The sequence below is a fragment of the Eleutherodactylus coqui genome, chromosome 9 (genome assembly GCF_035609145.1).
Source record: "Eleutherodactylus coqui strain aEleCoq1 chromosome 9, aEleCoq1.hap1, whole genome shotgun sequence".
Classification (NCBI taxonomy): Eukaryota; Metazoa; Chordata; class Amphibia; order Anura; family Eleutherodactylidae; genus Eleutherodactylus; species Eleutherodactylus coqui.
This window is the reverse complement of record NC_089845.1, coordinates 157,806,609-157,819,290: the sequence shown is the minus strand read 5'-3', so window position 1 is coordinate 157,819,290 and position 12,682 is coordinate 157,806,609. Positions and strand designations below refer to the sequence as shown.

Genomic DNA, 12,682 nt, shown 5'->3' with positions numbered 1-12,682 from the left:
AGTTATATTCTTGTACATAGGGGGCAGTATTACATTAGTTATATTCTTGTACTTAAGGGACAGTATTATAGTAGTTATATTCTTGGACATAGGGGGCAGTATTATAGTAGTTATATTTTTGTACATAGGGAGCAGTATTTTAGTTGTTATATGCTTGTACATACGGGCAGTATTATAGTAGTTATATTCTTGTACATGGGGGGGCAGTATTATAGTAGTTATATTCTTGTACATAGGGGGCAGTATTATAGTAGTTATATTCTTGTACATAGGGGGCAGTATTATAGTAGTTATATTCTTGTACATACGGGCAGTATTATAGTATTTATATTCTTGTACATAGGAGGCAGTATTATGGTAGTTATATTCTTGTACATAGGGGGCAGTATTATAGTAGTTATATTCTTGTACATAGGAGGCAGTATTATAGTAGTTATATTCTTGTACATAGGGGGCAGTATTATTGTAGTTATATTCTTGTACATAGGAGGCAGTATTATAGTAGTTATATTCTTGTACATAGGGGGCAGTATTATAGTAGTTATATTCTTGTACATAGGGGGCAGTATTATTGTAGTTATATTCTTGTACATACGAGGCAGTATTATAGTAGTTATATTCTTGCACACAGGAGGCAGTATTATTTTAGTTATATTCTTGTACATAGGAGCAGTATTATAGTAGATATATTCTTGCACACAGGAGGCAGTATTATTTTAGTTATATTCTTGTACATAGGAGGTAGTATTATAGTAGTTATATTCTTGTACATAGGGGGCCGTATTATAGTAGTTATATTCTTGTACATAGGAGGCAGTATTATAGTAGTTATATTCTTGTACATATGGAGCAGTATTATAGTAGTTATATTCTTGTACATAGGGGGCAGTATTATTGTAGTTATATTCTTGTACATAGTAGGCAGTGTTATAGTAGTTATATTCTTGTACATAGGAGCAGTATTATAGTAGGTATATTCTACTACATAGGAGGCAGTATTATAGTAGTTATATTCTTGTACATAGAGGGCAGTATTATAGTAGTTATATTCTTGTACATAGGGGGCAGTATTATTATAGTTATATTCTTGTACATAGTAGGCAGTGTTATAGTAGTTATATTCTTGTACTTAGGGCGCAGTATTATAGTAGTTATATTCTTGTACATAGGGGGCAGTATTATAGTAGTTATATTCTTGTACATAGGAGGCAGTATTATAGTAGTTATATTCTTGAATATAGGAGCAGTATTATAGTTGTTATATTCTTGTACATAGGAGCAGTATTATAGTAGTTATATTCTTGCATATAGGAGCAGTATTATAGTAGTTATATTCTTGTACATAGGAGGCAGTATTATAGTAGTTATATTCTTGTACATGGGGGGCAGTATTATAGTAGTTATATTCTTGTACGTAGGGGCAGTATTATAGTAGTTATATACTTGTACATAGGGGGCAGTATTATAGTAGTTATATTCTTGTACATGGGGGGCAGTATTATAGTAGTTATATTCTTGTACATAGGGGGCAGTATTATAGTAGTTATATTCTTGTACGTAGGGGCAGTATTATAGTAGTTATATTCTTGTACATAGGAGCAGTATTATAGTAGTTATATTCTTGTACATGGGAGGCAGTATTATAGTAGTTATATTCTTGTACATATAGGGCAGTATTATAGTAGTTATATTCTTGTATATAGGGGGCAGTATTATAGTAGTTATAATCTTGTATATAGGGAGCAGTATTATAGTAGTTATATTCTTGTACATAGGGGGCAGTATTATAGTAGTTATATTCTTGTACATAGGAGGCAGTATTATAGTAGTTATATTCTTGTACATAGGGGCAGTATTATAGTAGTTATATTCTTGTACATAGGGGGCAGTATTATAGTAGTTATATTCTTGTACATAGGGAGCAGTATTATAGTAGTTATATGCTTGTACATAGGAGGCAGTATTATAGTAGTTATATTCCTGTACATAGGGGGCAGTATTATTGTAGTTATATTCTTGTACATAGGGGCAGTATTATAGTAGTTATATTCTTGTACATAGGGGGCAGTATTATAGTAGTTATATTCTTGTACATAAGGAGCAGTATTATAGTTGTTATATTCTTGTACATAGGAGCAGTATTATAGTATTTATATTCTTGTACATGGGAGGCAGTATTATAGTAGTTATATTCTTGTACATAGGGAGCAGTATTATAGTATTTATATTCTTGTACATGGGAGGCAGTATTATAGTAGTTATATTCTTGTACATATAGGGCAGTATTATAGTAGTTATATTCTTGTATATAGGGGGCAGTATTATAGTAGTTATAATCTTGTATATAGGGAGCAGTATTATAGTAGTTATATTCTTGTACATAGGGGGCAGTATTATAGTAGTTATATTCTTGTACATAGGAGGCAGTATTATAGTAGTTATATTCTTGTACATACGGGCAGTATTATAGTAGTTATATTCTTGTACATAGGGGGCAGTATTATAGTAGTTATATTCTTGTACATAGGGAGCAGTATTATAGTAGTTATATGCTTGTACATAGGAGGCAGTATTATAGTAGTTATATTCCTGTACATAGGGGGCAGTATTATTGTTGTTATATTCTTGTACATAGGGGCAGTATTATAGTAGTTATATTCTTGTACATAGGGGGCAGTATTATAGTAGTTATATTCTTGTACATAAGGAGCAGTATTATAGTTGTTATATTCTTGTACATAGGAGCAGTATTATAGTATTTATATTCTTGTACATGGGAGGCAGTATTATAGTAGTTATATTCTTGTACATAAGAGGCAGTATTATAGTAGTTATATTCTTGTACATAGGGGGCAGTATTATAGTAGTTATATTCTTGTACATAGGAGCAGTATTATAGTAGTTATATTCTTGTACATAGGAGCAGTATTATAGTAGTTATATTCTTGTACATGGGAGGCAGTATTATAGTAGTTATATTCTTGTACATATAGGGCAGTATTATAGTAGTTATATTCTTGTATATAGGGGGCAGTATTATAGTAGTTATAATCTTGTATATAGGGAGCAGTATTATAGTAGTTATATTCTTGTACATAGGGGGCAGTATTATAGTAGTTATATTCTTGTACATAGGGGGCAGTATTATAGTAGTTATATTCTTGTACATAGGAGCAGTATTATAGTAGTTATATTCTTGTACATAGGGGGCAGTATTATAGTAGTTATATTCTTGTACATAGGGGGCAGTATTATAGTAGTTATATTCTTGTACATAGGGGGCAGTATTATAGTAGTTATATTCTTGTACATAGGAGCAGTATTATAGTAGTTATATTCTTGTACATAGGGGGCAGTATTATAGTAGTTATATTCTTGTACATAGGGGGCAGTATTATAGTAGTTATATTCTTGTACATAGGAGGCAGTATTATAGTAGTTATATTCTTGTACATAGGGGACAGTATTATAGTAGTTATATTCTTGTACATAGGGGGCAGTATTATAGTAGTTATATTCTTGTACATAGGGGGCAGTATTATAGTAGTTATATTCTTGTACATAGGGGGCAGTATTATAGTAGTTATATTCTTGTACATAAGGAGCAGTATTATAGTAGTTATATTCTTGTACATAGGGGGTATTATTATAGTAGTTATATTCTTGTACATAGGAGGCAGTATTATAGTAGTTATATTCTTGTACATAGGTAGCAGTATTATAGTATTTATATTCTTGTACATGGGAGGCAGTATTATAGTAGTTATATTCTTGTACATAGGGGGCAATTTTATAGTAGGTTAGAAAAAGTATGTGTCACGTTTTAATTGATGAATTAAAAAGTGTGGGTTATACATTCCCCTTTAATACAGTGGGGCAGATTTATTAATAATTAGAAAGTGCAAATATCAACAGTCCTATTAATAAATAATAATCTATATTTGTATAGCGCTAACTTATTCTGCAGCGCCTATGGGTTTATCATAGTGGCTCATGCTGAACATTACTTCCCACACTTTGATTCTGTGTAGTGTCATTTTATACAACCTCTTAGTTGGGCTAGTTTTAGGACCGATGTCATGTTTGGACTATGCCCCCTTTTATTTTAAGCCATGCCCCTTTCTGTGAATCCACATCTTTCTTGGGCTAGGCAAAAAAGCTCTCTAAAACCCGTCATATAGGTGGTGCAGAGCATGTAAGAAGTTTTCTTGCACAATTTGCCTCAGATAGCGGTGCATATCCATTAGTAACTCGGCCCCAGTGTTGCACTTGAACCATGTAGCCCTTTGTAGTGAAGTGTTGATGGATTCTTTGGCTGCACAGATCCCAGCACTGCTGTGACAGGAGCTCGGGTTCATCCAGGTAGTAAATACAATCGTATACATCGACAGGAGCATATTGACAGAATAAACACTTCCACGTCACAATTACAAATACCGCTCCGTCATTTAAGGCTGTTGATGGCGATTAATGTATTCATACTCATGATTTCTATTTCTTCTTCATTCACAGAGAAGAAAATCCCGGTATGCAGAATTAGACTTCGAGGTACAAGTTTCCTCCTTCCAGAGTTTTATTCATTTTCAAGCACAAATAGAAATTTGCTCATTTTCTGTGTTTGTTTTATGACAGTGAATAGGATGAGATGAGAGCGGCTCTTCTTGTGTTAGTGGGCCAAATCTGCATGAAAGGTTCTTGGCAAGAGTGTAGCTACAGACTTATGGGCCCCTGTGCGAAAGTTCAACTACCCCCCCCACCCCCCACCCCCCATGCTCCATATTACCACCATAGCTTGATTGGATAATATTGCCACACTGTGACTGTTTATCAACTGCGTACCATGACTACATAATACCACCGTACACGGACTACATGACACTGCCAAGCCATGACTGTGAAATAGAGATGAGCGAGCGTACTCGGTTCGGGTGTTTTTGCACTCGAGCACCGCTTTTTCTGAGTAACTGACTACTCCGACGAAAAAATTCGGGGGACGCCGGAGGTGAGCGGGGGGTTGCAGAGGGGAGTGGGAGGGGGGGGGGGGGGAGAGAGAGCTCCCCCCTGTGGAGGGAGAGATCAGGACACAGAACTGTGACTAAAACACCTGCTTACCGCGTGCTCCATTAGAAAATGTTAATTTCAAGGCCATGGAGTGACTGTGCAGGAAAAACTGGTATGGTTACCCTTGTATGTATATCCTGCAACTTTGATAATATTTGGATTATGATGTTAATTTTTGGTGACAGACTTCCCGCAATTATAAAATACCTCTACAGCCTTGATACCCAACCAAGGTCTCCTGAAATCCTGGGGATCTATGGAACTACTCAATAGATAGCCATAGCAATACAGACGTGTAATAGTGGGATCAGATTGGGCATTTGACCCAAATGCTGGATGCCAAGTGGAACACCAAATGGCTTCTTTGTCTTCTTGAGGGTCCTTCAGAAGCTAGCTTCACCTCCGGGCAAAAGTTCTCAATTTTACCTTAGGGTTGGCAACCTCATTCTGCTCATAGAGAGAGGCTTGCCACGGTAATGGTTGGCAATCAGTCAACAAATCTCAGACACAATATAAATTTCCAGAATGCTATATTTTCTCCTACACTGAGCTTTGGTAAGGTTAGGATAGGAGGAATGGTTCTGCAGGAATTGAAAACGCTTACAGTGGTTTCCCCACAGGGACAAGAATGGGAGTCACTGCTCTAGAGCTGAAGACTTTCATGGCATATTCATGTCTAGTGATGAGCGAACTTTTCAAAAGCTTTCAAAAGGTTTGGACCATTCACCAAGCTTTTTGCAAAAAGTTTGATTCAGTCCAAATTAGTTCAAACCAAATCAGATGTTCACGAAATCACCTAAAACTGGTGTATAAAGCTGTTTAAGGCCCATAAAAGACCTATATAACACTGCGACAGTTATACAGGGCTTGTGTGGCTCTTAGACAGTGTTATACGTCAGTGTTCAGGAGATAGTGCTGAGCGAACTGAACCAGTAGAACTGTTTTGGGTAGAAGTTTGCTAAAAGTTTGATTTGGGTTCATGCCGAACCAAACTTTTTGCGAAGTTCGACCAGAAACAGGGTTTTACTGATTTAATTCACTCAACGTTATTCGCGACATATCTACTGATTATGCCCCCGGCCTGGCTGTATGTGGTAAATGAGGGTGGTCAGCAATTATAGAAATAGCCAAGCAGACAGTGCTACGGTAGTACCATAACCTCCACAGAAGTCAAAGAGAGTTATAGAGACAATATAGAACAACCAACTATGCTGTTTACTTGACTTGGCAGCTGTGGAAACGGCATAGAATTAACTTTAATAGGAATTATAGAATCAACACATTGATGCCCACTTGACTGTTTCTGTAAGTCCTAACCCTGTTGCGTACAGCCAGACCAGGGCCAATAGGGTCAGAACTTGAGTTAGGCCTCATGTCCACGGCACACACGGATTTTTCATGTGGATTTCTGCAGCGGATGCACTGCGAGTCATCATTAAATTGATTGCGTATTGCGTTTTTTTTTTCCATGCGCATATGTACACGATTGTACTGCGGAAAAATCTGCAACCCCACCTCCCAGCCTTTTTCCCTCCTCCCTAATTGATTTTCACTTTCCAAGTTGCAGTGAATCCGCAAATGTATTTGCAAATGCACTGAGGATCGTAAGCTCCCATAGAGATGAATGGAGTACTTCCGCGCGTGATCCGCGGTAAAACGGAGCATGCTGCGATTTATTATCCACGCGTGACATCTGCAAATCAAATGGCTTGAGTGCCACGCACGGATTCCGCAAATCAAATCCGCCCGTGGACATTGGGCCTTAGGTGTGGTCCCAGAAGTGGGACCTGCATCCATGACTTTATTGGCATAGCCTGTTGGTATGAGATGGGAACTTAAAAAAGTAAAATCTACCTTATGTTTTGCTTTCATTCAGAAAATTATGCACACCAGAAAACGCCACCAAGATATGTTTCAAGACTTAAACCGAAAGCTCCAGCATTCAGAGAAAGAAAAGGAGTCGCCAACGGCAGAGAATAAGGTATGAAATCATGTATCCTATAGGAAATTGTTGTGACCTGTGATATCAACCAAGGGGTAGAGTGATCCTCATTGTACATCACATTATGGATATTTGTTCTTCCATTTATCTTTTATCTTAAAACGAGGATTGAAGTCTTTCCCTCCTACTTTGTGTCATGATCCGACCCGCCTACTGTTGGAAATGACCTATGGGGAAGAGATCTCATGAATATGATATACGAGGGACCTATCTCTGGGTTTCTGCTGCAACGTTTCCTCACTACAGAGGTCGAAGAGAAAATACTTTTCCAATACAAGGCTGAAAGATGCGTTGAGGTCTCAAACTTTGGGTTGGAATTTCAGGACTTTATTACAGCCCCCATTTAGTAACAGTAGAGTTTGACCTCATTTGGCTCTTAGAGCTGTAGAAATTTGTCATGGTGTAGATTCCACTAGTATTGGCAAGGTTCTGTGGGAAAATTGGTCCATGGGAACATGTAAGCTTCTTGTAGTTGTCACACATTGGAGGTGCTGACATGATCTGAGCAGTTGACGGGATTGGGTCACTAATTAATGCTGCTTGCACCAAATTCTGACTCTTCATCAACATAAATCTGGATTCATCTCAGCAGGTGATGTTTTTCCATGGCTCCGTGGTCACATTTTTGCTCTCTTTTGCCCTCTGGAGTGTCACCTTTCTATTTCTCTTCGACACAATGGTGCTGGAACTGGTTATCTGACGTTATAGCCCATCCGTTCACAGGAACAGCTAGTTGTGCGTTCAGACATATTGGAGCACCAGTGGTTTATTAGGTTGCTCTTGATTGTGCAGCACTTGTTAATCAAAATGATTCTTGACTTCTTCCTCTGAGTTCTTTCAGCGACAAGTTGTTTCTGTCCACAGGACCCTTTCGCTGGATGCGTTTTCTCAATTGTGCCTTTCTCAGTATATTTTCCACACTGTTACACAAGAAAACCCACAAGGCTGGCAGTGACATCCTGGCACTGGCTAGTCTAGCACCGATGACCAGGTGTCAGTGAAAGTCACTGGATTTTCCCATATAATTTTGATTCACATTGAAACCTATCCACGGAAAACTTGTCATGTGATTTTATGCTGCACTCCGGGGTCACGGCTTTAATTTCCATACAGGGAAACGCCAATCATGAGAGGGTTGGGGGCCCTAATAAAGGGGCCGTTGCCTATTGTCTATAAAATGTCCATTCAGTGTATACATCATTATATAGTGAGTGAGATTTCCTTTTACTCATTAAAAGTTGTCTGTTGGGCAACTCAACATCTCAAGAGATATCTGAAAGACTGAAAAGTCACAGGATAAATTAGAAAACAGTCTTAGCACATAATAACATTGTGTGGTTGGATAGTTCACTTACATTAATTCTTGTATGTGGAAAGTCTTTCTTTTTGGTGAAGCCTCTATAAAATATCCATTTCATGGCTCGCTTAGTTTCTCTTGTTTTACATCCCGGGAACCAGAGCCGAAGTCTAACGTTGGCCACAGCTGTTTCCATGATTGTATGCCAGTCCACACAGTCGGAGGATAACAGGCTAAAAGCTTGTTTATTTGATAATCCTCCAAAGCCACCAAGCTAAAATGGAGTTATCCAGTTTCTTGGCTCAGACGGCCATATGGAAATATGCCATTTCATATGTCCAATATGCCCATCTGTACGCATGGCGAAGCTAAATAATTAGTGTCTATATTTCTTTTGAAGCCTTTTAGTATTCATGAGAAAATGAGATCAACTGAAAAAGATTGGCAAATTACAATGAGGCAAATTACAATGAATGCTCACAAACTTTCCAGGCCATGAAGTGTGAAGACGTAAAAGTACAAGTTTGTCTTCGTCATCATTTTTCTCTTTAAGTTAATAGATGGCTCCCAAAATTATGAGCTATGGTGGGTTTCTCAGAACCTTCCACAATGGAACATGTGAGCTCATGTTGTAAATATCAAGTAAGCCTATCATTACTGACTGCGGTCGGCCATAGGAGTGAAGGGCGGTCTCACAAGGTGCCTTACTGGTTGCTACTGTAGTTGGTACCATTGATGCTGATGGTCTGGACATTCAAATCTTGCACCTCACATTTAAGATGAAAACTTATCGGAAGGCTGATACACTGTATGTACAACTACAACTGTACTGTTCAGTGCTATTTGGTCACCATATGGTATAATGGTTGGGCATTATACCATATAGTGCACCAACTAACCTATGGCCAGCCTCGTCAACAGCATTGTGTAATGTAATAGAAAAAGTTTTGAACCTAATGGATCAAAGTTCTATGGTTCATAGGATCTAGAGACAAGCCAATGTGTTATATTTATTAAGACTGGCATTTCACACATGAGTCTTAAAGCAACCCTCCCATCGAGGGTCAAAATTTGCCCAGGAACTAGAAGGGGAGTTATATTAGTACCATCCTCTTCCCAGTTGGTCTGCCAATCCGACTGTTCCTGGGACTCCTCTTCATATATTCAAGATGGGTGTGATGATTTTTAGACTACCAAATGTGCACTGAGCACTGGTGGTGCATCAGTAGTCTAAGGCATTACATGCTGCTCTAATTGGCCAGTTGTGAGAAGCACTGGCCAATCAGAAAGTAGCATGCACTCTCTAGCTACCAATGCACACAAAACAGGTATAATAAGTAACAGACATGATACATACATTTGGCACATGGCATTCCAACAAGCCAAAAGTCACAAATTGATCAAAATGGTACAAACGTGACAAAAAATGTGGGCCAATGCAATTAATTTATTCATTTATCTACCTTTTTATATATTAATTTGTATCTTGAAATGTCTTACAGATAGAAAAACAACAGACGCCTAGCAAGAGGTCTTGGGAAGGAATGAGGAAGATTCAGTCACCACCATCTTGGGTTAAAAAGGACATGGAGCCCGTGTCTCCTTCTCCCTTAGAACTAAAGACTGTGGAATGGGAGAAAACGGGTGCAACGATACCGCTGGTTGGACAAGACATAATTGACCTTCAGACTGAGGTCTGAAGCTTAAAGAAAAGACTTCTTTTTATTTTTAAAGAATATGATTCCATATAAAACGGAGAGATGTTTGGTTTCTTTTGAAACCTTGTTAAAGTACTTTTTTGCATTGTTCTCAGAAGGGAAAATTCCGTTAGACTCTTAGAGGTAGGTGCAAACGTGCTCTCTCCCAGGTATGGCAGAAAAAAAAAGATGTCGTAGGTGAGAGGTCAGACGGTAATTGTAAGCCAATGGGAAATCAACTTCAAAAGAGTCATTGACCTTCAAGTTGGAGATTACACTGAGGAATCATTGAGGTTGGCTGGCGATTCTTCACAAGGACACTTAGACCAACGTAATAGCTTCCGATAGATAATTAACACTGATATAGTACTCTGGTGTATTATATGAGAGCTCTGGGCCGGCTATTATAGAATCAAACCGAATTCTTCAGTGATGTTAATACCTTGCTTGATATCTCCATTCAGTATTGTTTAGGTTCAATCCAACAATGTCTGCCAGAGCTGGCCCAGCACAGTGGGTAGTAGCCAAAGCAAATCCCGGTCAACCTTGACTAGTTTGAGTAGATAGAACCAAATGAAATTAACCCCATGCAGAGTGACATAGAGCGAGTGAAGATTATATATTGAGTGGAAGTCCTTGACTGTTACAGAAAACCCTATAAGCATACCTTCTGATTACCCCCATTCTTCATCTTCTGCTCGGTCAAGCAGGCATTTTGGTATATGAAGAGAAATGTTAATATATCTAGTTTTGTAAAAATGGCTTGTGGGACTTGACAGACTGCATAGAAACCTTAGCTATGAAGATCCAATAAAGTGTTCCCAAACTTTAGAGCACTTGTTTCTTTTGCTCTTCTCCTTTTCGAGAATCTTTCCATTTGACTCAAGGATACAGAAACTGCTACATGTACCTAGAAGTGGTGGTCAATCGGGCTTCTTAAGACTCGGAAGTCACTTGATTCCATGTAGCTCTTCAGAGGTGGAATATGAGACCATCATAACTTCTTCGGGGGTCTTGTTAACGGGAAAAAAAAGATGCATCAATGAATCTTATAAAGCAAGTTGCTTGATATGCAAGCATTTTTTTTTTCTTTTGGCGCCATTGTTATTTTTGGTTCTTTTTTCTTTTCCTTTGAAATGACATTTCTCGTCATTAACTGTATATTAAATCAATAAATGTCTAAAGAAGTAAAAAAAAAAATCCAAAATAGTAAATAAAAGAGATAAAAGATTACTTAAAACTGTGATGTAATTGTCAGATTTTAGATTATATATTTACAAAGAGAAAGCACAAGGCCTCCGGTGCCGTGTTGTATCATATTGTAATTATTATAATTACACATAATGGATTTTACCATATAAATATCTTTATACTGTGTTTTAATTTTTTTAACACTCAAACCCTCTCACCCTCAATCATCGAGCCCCCCCACACATTAGTCGTGTTATGTAATAACTTACTTATGTGTTTGTTTGATAACTGTTAAGCTTCAGGTTTTTTAGTTTTTTTTCTTGTTTTTATCCTTTTTTTTTTAAGTTTTTATATTTTGCCCGACTCCTCTGCTTGTAGTTTTTTTTCTTTTTGTTTTTTCCAATCTGTGTTTGTCAGTTTTTTTGTACAGTTTTCAGAGCACAAATGAATGTGTTTTATTTCTAATAAAACGTGTAAACTACGATCTAGTTTTCCTGCTCTGTAAATCGATGATGAACTATTCCAAAAGGATCGGAAATGGTATATACTGAAATTTTTTTTAAAAAAGAACACACCTTTGAGAAGTCTAATGTTGAGTCAACCAAAACAGTTGATCCCTGTTTCGGCTCGAATGTTGCTAAAAGTTTGTGCAGTGCCAACCTAAATCTTGGGTGGTTCGTCTTTTCTAAACCCACTAAAATAGTAATTCCTCTTTCTCTTTCTTCTTCCATTTTCCTTCTTCCTTCTTCTTTCATCCTTTCTTTCTTCGTCCTTCATTTTTCCCTTCTTCTTTGACAGTGTTAAACTAATTCAGACCAAACTGAACTTTTCAAGGAGAACCAGTACCCCTGAGTCCAGTCTCAAAGGTATCTCATCTAGCCAACCAGCACCTTGCTCTGTACTCATGGGGAGGAAAACCCCCAAACAGCTGTCTAATTAGCATTTTTCTCTCATGAAGCATCACTTGTAAAATTGTCTCCAGCATCTGGATGCATACAAATAAACCATTCCCTCTGAACGCTGAGTCAAAGGCATCACCCTCAGTCAACCGGTACCTTGCTCCATACTAACGAGGAGCAAGAACCATAAAACAGTTGTCTGATTTTGGATATTTTTTCCCAGGAAGCATTGCCTGTAAGACTCCCTAAACCAGCTGGATCTCCTCAAGGAGAACCAGTACAACCAAGAGCTGTGCAAAAGGCATTTTACCCAGCCAAGATGTCTCTGTTCATGTTTCAGGACTCTTTTTAATAAGTTGGATATTAACTTACAGGGTAGCTTACCAATAGGTGGCACTTTTCTTTCCCTATCAAGAAGAGTTAATTTGCATATTTGAATGTAATATCTTATTCCCCCACAAATAAATCCTATCCATAGGTGGGGATGTGAAGAAAACTCTAAGCATATCTTTGATTCTCTTCATGGTACATCCTC

At 37.9% G+C, this 12,682-nt stretch overlaps 1 protein-coding gene across 1 annotated transcript in view; it reads left to right on the top strand.

Annotated features, from left to right (window-relative positions):
- The window catches only part of ADGRB1 (adhesion G protein-coupled receptor B1), a 651,809-nt gene extending 640,131 nt beyond the window's left edge, over positions 1–11,678 (top strand). Inside the window, exons 30-32 of the mRNA XM_066578727.1 lie at positions 4,513–4,548; positions 6,938–7,042; positions 9,863–11,678. Coding sequence (XP_066434824.1) covers positions 4,513–4,548; positions 6,938–7,042; positions 9,863–10,060 — 339 coding nt within the window. The 3' untranslated portion in view covers positions 10,061–11,678. The remainder of the gene's footprint in view (positions 1–4,512; positions 4,549–6,937; positions 7,043–9,862) is intronic.
- The last annotated feature ends 1,004 nt before the right edge of the window (positions 11,679–12,682 follow it).